The sequence below is a fragment of the Bos mutus genome, chromosome 18 (assembly GCF_027580195.1).
Source record: "Bos mutus isolate GX-2022 chromosome 18, NWIPB_WYAK_1.1, whole genome shotgun sequence".
NCBI lineage: Eukaryota > Metazoa > Chordata > Mammalia > Artiodactyla > Bovidae > Bos > Bos mutus.
In genome coordinates, this window is record NC_091634.1 from 59674258 (window position 1) to 59681069 (window position 6812).

The 6812-nt window shown below is 43.0% G+C and overlaps 1 protein-coding gene across 1 annotated transcript; it reads right to left on the reverse strand.

The window, feature by feature from the left end:
- Positions 1-242: 242 nt before the first annotated feature.
- Positions 243-6795, reverse strand: TERF2IP (TERF2 interacting protein). Its single transcript, XM_014477781.2, has 3 exons — positions 5977-6795; positions 2509-2633; positions 243-1535 (listed from the first exon to the last, which is right to left on the reverse strand). Exons 1-3 carry the CDS (start codon positions 6650-6652, stop codon positions 1137-1139), a joined length of 1200 nt encoding a protein of 399 aa, XP_014333267.1. The 5' UTR covers positions 6653-6795; the 3' UTR covers positions 243-1136.
- Positions 6796-6812: the final 17 nt, after the last annotated feature.

Sequence of the window (6812 nt, forward strand, 5' to 3'; positions counted from 1 at the left end):
CCTTATTGACTTCTCTCCACTTTGGCTCTCAGCAGTTCACCTGGTTATGCCATCTTTCGCAGTCCTTGACACAGTTCTCTTTGCTCCATTCAGAAGAAATAGCTTCTTTCTAATGGCCTATCAGCTCTAAATGGAACCTCTTATTGGTTCTAATTACCAAGAGCCAAAAATGTTAGTTCCTTTATAGCTTTTATACCTAAAAGGTTTTATGAATACAACCAAAGAAAACACTTTGTGGAGACTCAAATACAAAGTTCTATTTATTTTCAACAATGAAATCAACACAACAAAGAGGAATTAATCCTCTAATTTTTAAATCTAACACAATTCTTAGCACAAAACGATCTTCAATAAATAAAAAGACATTACTGGTAAACAAGTAAGACTTTTCTTGAGACTCCATTGTAGTGTGTGTCTGAAACAAACTAGATGATGGATAAAGAAACTCATGCTAGAGACTTCACTGACACAGACCCGAAGAAAACAACAGCCAAGGAAAAGGGTTCCCAAATATCAAGCTGGCAAAAGAAACATGGGGTTTTCAAAGCAGCCCAGAAATCAGAGCTCACTGAGGGATACAAGAGTTTGGGACAGTCCATGTTCAAGGCCTTGTAATTCAATTTTTCCATATTTCTAGACTCTTGATTTGTAATCTATCACAATCTAGAGGAGCTTCTGCCAAAAGACAGGAGGCTCTTTATTCATGCTTTCACAAGACCCATCTAATTTTCCTTCTTTGACTTCATGACTAGCTCCTATCACCAATATAGCAGGGATTCCACTCCAGAAAACAATCACTACTATGTAAACCAATCTCTCTGTTCTTGATTTTCCTTTCATAAACACACTGATACTGCTGGGAAGAGATCGAAACATATCCCATTTCTTTTATTTCCATCCTCTTATACAACTCTGCATGGCGTGCTGCAGTCCATGAGGTTGCAAGGAGTCGGACACGACTGAGCAACTGGACCGAACACAACTCTGCTTGGGTACAAAATCTAGGACTCACAGTGCAACAAAACTGGTCAAAAGATTAGTGTCGGTTCCAATGTAAAAATTTCTGAAGTCCAATGGTCACACAAAAAAACGTTAATGTCTTATCTGCCCAACTTTTTTTCCCACTATCTTGCCAATTATTTCTTTCGGAATTCAATCCTCCGAGCTACATTCTGAGCACCAAATTTTTTGACCAATGCATCTCGAGTAGCCTCATCATCTTTTTGCAAATCTAAGTCATCCTGTCGGGACCAAATAGGATACCCGTCAGCCCTCTGACCAGACTCTAAAAAGGAGGAAGTAGCCTCCAGCTCACCACTATTTTTTAGGAAGGCCTGTGTAACTGTTGATAGATCCAAGTTAAACTTTTCCATCAACTGCCGGATGATCTTAATGGCAGCTCCCACCTCTGGTGCAGAAACTTTTTCTTCTTCTTCTTCTTCCTCATCAGGCTGTGTTTCTGAGTCTTCCTCAGGCGTGCATGGATCATCATCACACATTGTTATGTGTATTTCAAAATCAGGACTCTCATCCACCTAGACAAAGTGAAGAATAGAACCAGTTCATAATAACGAAGTCACAAACACTTACTCTTAAAATATCTGGTCTCTCCCAACTACCACCTCCTTTCCCTTTCATTCCACTGGACTTCCTTCAGTTCCTCTAATGTGTTATGTTCCTTCTTACATTCAGTCATGCTAGATGTATGTGTACATATATACATATACACACACATATATATATGCCATAGAGTAACCATGAGTGTGAGTATAGGGTATATATGTGTCTATGTGTGCACATGTATACATATAAATATGTGTATGTATAACCATGGTATTCCAAAGAACATTAGAAGCTACACTGAATGTAAAAATATATGCCTATGCTGCTAAGTCGTTTCAGTCGTATCCGACTCTGTGCAACCCCATAGACGGCAGCCCACCAGGCTCCCCCGTCCCTGGGATTCTCCAGGCAAGAACACTGGAGTGGGTTGCCATTTCCTTCTCCAATGCATGAAAGTGAAAAGGGAAAGTGAAGTCACTCAGTCGTGTCCGACTCTTAGCGACCCCATGGACTGCAGCCTACCAGGCTCCTCCGTCCATGGGATTTTCCAGGCAAGAGTACTGGAGTGGATTGCCACTGCCTTCTCCGATATGCATATATATGCACATATATATGAGTATACATGTATGCATTAGATTATTTGTTAAAAATTTGACTTCCCTCTCAAGTTGTAAGCTCCATAAGGTCAGGAATTGTATTTTGCTTACCACTACATCCTCAGTGCTTACCAATGCTTTCACATAATAAGCACTCAAAAAACACTGCAGTATGAATATATTAGGGCCTCCATGCTCCACTACATTTAGGCACATTGCAAAGAATGTTATGTGAGAAAAGACCTATGCCTTCAGCATACCAAGCTCCTCCGTCCATGGGATTTTCCAGGCAAGAGTACTGGAGTGAGGTGCAATTACATAGGGAAAAAGTGATTTCTAATTAACATACCACAATCTCCTCAAACTCTCGGGTAGCTTCTACAAGCATCTTTTTGACTGCTGCTTCATTCTCCTTGATCTCTTCTTTTTCAAATTCTTCTTCAGGCAAATCTGGAGTTCTCTTATTCTGTGGTTCTGTTAAAGAAAACAGTACTAGATTACAATTAGCCCTGGGCCACAAGTTAGGCTGCACTTTTTCCCCTAACGGTTTTTGATCAGAGGGTGAGAAAAACATAAGACATGCATGTTCAATAATTTCTAATTTTTCAGCTTGCTACTGAAAAGTTGTACAATAAAAATAATGATAATTTTCCTAAGTTCTCATGTATAAAATAAAAAATACTCTTCAAGCTTAATTCAGTTTTTTGCTTTGTATTTATATAGATTTAAAAAAAAAAACTGCCATAAACTGGGTTTTCTGGGAATCAGATTCTGAGATGGAGATTAACGTGTAACATGTTGATCAGGGAGTGCTTAGCGGGCAGAGAAGCTGAGTTGTGAAAGAGCTCCAACAAGGCCTCAACTGAAACCATGGAGAAGTATGGAGCCAGCAAGGCCCTTCAGAGTTGACCATATTGGGGGAAGGGAGCCAATAACACCACATAGATTAGTCATTGGACGCTAGCGTAAAACGACAGAACCTCGCCCAGCTGAAGATGGATCTGAGGAGTCTACCACAATCCACAACATACCATCTACAGAAAGGAGAGCCTCATAAAGCTAAACACCTTCCTGTTCTCCTTTTACTCTGTTCTCTGAGGATTTAACTCTGCTGTTTTCCACTTAACAAAAACTGACTGCGGAGGGGCAACTCGAGGGAGTTTTACAATGAAGCTGTTTCTGTATTCTGATTATGGTGATGGTTATACAAATCTATACATGTATTAAAACACCGAACTGGAAAACCTGTATGGCAATTCCTCAAAACATTAAACATATAATTACCACATGATCCAGCTATTCCACTTTTGAAAATATAAAAAAATAAATAAATAAATGAAATGAAAGCATGGTCATAAACAGGTATTAGTACACCCATACCATAGCAGCATTATTCACAACAGCCAAGATGTGGAAGCAACTTAAGTGTCTATCAATGGATGAATGGATATACAAAATGTGGTCGTAAAGTGGAATATTATCCAACCTTAAAAAGAACAAAATTCTCACACATGCTACAACATGGATAAGACTTGAAAATAAGCCTTTCACTTATATTAAATAAGCCAGACACAAAAGGACAAATACATTATGACTGCACTTACATGAAGTACCTAGAGAGATCAAATTTATAAAGACAGAAAGCAGAATGGTGATTGCCAGGGGGAGGCAGGAATGGGGGGCTGGTGTTTAAAGGGTACGAATTTCAGTTTGGGAAAATGAAAACATTCTAAAGATGGATGGTGATGACAACTGCATCACAACATACTTAGTGCTACTGAAGAGAGCACTTAAAAACTGCTAAAACTGTAAGTTTTATCTAACATATATTTTACCACCATAAAAAAATTAAATACCTAACTGTACATCAAAATAAGTCAATTTTATTTTATATAAATGTTTAAAAAGCCTTATATTTTAGAGATACATGCTGAAATAATTAACAGATAAAATATGACATTACCTTGCTCTGATTTACTTTTCTAAAAAACACAACCCCACACACTACTTCAGTTTCCATGGGTCAGAAGCCCAGGTACGGCTTGTACCTGTGCACTGATCAGGGTCTAATTTACTTTTATTTTTTAACGTTTCTGCATGTATTAGCCATTTACTTATTCCCTCTTCTGAAAACGTCCTGTTTCATTTCCTTTGCTCATTTTTCTACTAGTTTCTCTTTTACTTACTAACTTCAGCAAGCCCTCAAAGGGAAACACTAAGGAAACTTGCTTTGTTGCAATGTATTGGGTATATTTTTCCAATCTGCCCTCTGACTTCATCATGAAAAGCTTTAAATTTTAAGTAATCAAATATATAAGTTTTTTTCTTAGTCTTCCTGGCTTCAGAAACAACAACACACAGCTATTAAAAAGGCTATTCATCCACATCCTTTCCTGGTCCTTTTCGGATCTTAATTTTTATGTTTAAATATCTGAACATGAAAACACTGCATAGGGTGAGTCCAGCTTAATTTCATCCCAAGTTCCAACTAGTCTACCAGTCATCTCTACATCACTGATTTATATATAAAAATATATATATTTTATAATATATATATGATCTCCTTCATCCATACACATAGCCCTTTCCTCTCTCCAAAAATTCTCCCTTTTCCTTACTCCATTCCAGTCACACTGATTGTTGCTCCAAGAACACAACAGCTATACTCCACCTAATACCCCCAAAACCTGGAACATTCTTCATCAAATAACCACCTGTTTAATTCCTTCACTTCCTTTGATCTCTGCTCAAGTATGAGCTTATGACAGCGAACTTCCCCTCTTACCCTGTAGAAAACAACCTATTCTCCAGCCGTTACCCTTTTTATTTTTTTCTACAGCACTTGGAGTTGGTGATGGACAGGGAAGCCTGGCCGGTTGCAGTCCATGCAGAGTCGGACACGACTAGCAGCTCGACTGAAATGATAGCACTCACCACTGCCCAGCTAGCATTTTAAGCTCCATGACTGCAGGAAGTTTTATATACTGTTATCACCCAGCAGGTAGGAGTCTGGCACTCAAATATCTGTTGAATGAATCTCAAGTGTCACTTTACCAAAAACAAAACTCCTACTAAGCATACTGAACAGGAGAAAATAGATTTTACCTCCCCAGACTTCAACCGTTATGCAGAACAGTCACACAAGGAAAGAGACGTTAAGTGAAGGGAGCATGACTATAAACGAAAGTGTCCGACAGTTTAAGCTCAATACCGATTAAGTCAGAAGAGAAGCATCTCAACAGCTATGCCCTGTGTCCTAACCACGTCGGAAAACCAATACTCAGTTCAACTGCGTTAGAAACTCACCTCACCCGAGCGAAACTAGGAAGCGGCTTCCAATAGACGAGAACCTTCTTCTGTGAATATGCATTCATTTAAGCCAAGATATGGCTTTAAAACTGGCTTATACTGAATCTACCTAAAGCCACGAGAAACACTGTTTAAAACGAGTCTGTGAAATATCTCTGAAAAGATACCCAAGATACAGGTTGTCTCTGGGGGGAAAAACTGGATTATCTGGTGGGAAAAGAAAGGAGAGGGGGGAGAATTTTCCACAGACTCTTTGTGCCTCTTTTGAATCTCGGGCCATGTCATGTTAAAGAGAGATTTCAAAATGATGCTAACTTTACCCAGACGTTTAAAGAGAGATTACAAAACGATGCAAACTTTACCCGGACGGCAAAGGGGGTTAAGGAGAGGGGCTGGGCGATGCCCCTAAGACGCCCACATGGACTCCCCGCGGAAGGGGAGACGCCCCCGCCCCCAGAGCACACCGGTGACAGCGGAGCACCCGCGCGTCGGCGACCGCGGACCTCACCTCCGCTATCAGCAGCCTCCGGGTCTTGCTCGGCCTTCCTCTTGAGTTTCTGCGAGGAGGGGCTCACCGGGGCCTCCCCCAGAAGGTACTTGTGCTCCTGGCCCCGCAGGCGCTTCAGGTAGCGGTCCTTCATGGACTGCCAGGAGTGCTGGGTAAGCGAGCTCTTCTCCATCGCTTTCCACAAGGCGTTACCGGTGACGGAGCTGGCCGAGCGGGCATGTTCCTTCACGTAGGTTATGATGGCCACGTCGTCCGCGTCCGTGAAGACCATCCGCCCCGCCTGTGACTGCGGCTCAGGCTCCGCCGCGGCGACGCCCCCGGCCAGGACCCCGGGCTTCGTCTCTGGGGCCTGGTAGGCCGCCGGAGCCGGGCCCAGACGGTAGGCCTCCAGGTCGAGCTTCTCGTTACGCTCCACGCAGTCCAGAATGTACTGCGTGGAGATAAAGTCGCCCGAGGCCTCGGCCGCCGCCTCCCCGGGCTGGGCCAACAGCACGGCCCCGGGCTCCTGAACGCGACACAGAGTGCCGCCGCCGTGCAGGATGAGCGTCGAGAGCCGGCGCTTTGCCGGGCTGGGACGCACGTAGAAGGACATGGAGCTGCCATCCTCCCTTACGAACAGAGTCGAGGAGTGAGTGGGTCCATTGGGGTCTTTGCCCAACTCCATCGCCTCCGCCATAGCTCTCCCCGGGCACCCGAAAAAGCTGCCCCCTCGCGAGCGCGCGAACAGGAAGCTGCAGGGATTCAGGTGAAGCTGCAGGGATTCAGGTAAACCTCCTGGGGACGCCGGAGCCAGGCCCCGTATTGCGCCTGCGCACTGGCTGCGCGCGAACAGTGCC

What these genes read in the sequence shown, in the direction of transcription:
- TERF2IP (XM_014477781.2), bottom strand. Translation starts at nt 6,652, where the DNA reads ATGGCGGAGGCGATGGAGTTGGGCAAAGACCCCAATGGACCCACTCAC. An exon ending in GGAGGCTGCTGATAGCGGAG is followed by an intron (nt 2,634 to 5,976) that starts GTGAGGTCCGCG and finishes TTTCTTTAACAG; the next exon opens with AACCACAGAATAAGAGAACT. An exon ending in GAGAGTTTGAGGAGATTGTG is followed by an intron (nt 1,536 to 2,508) that starts GTATGTTAATTA and finishes CACTTTGTCTAG; the next exon opens with GTGGATGAGAGTCCTGATTT.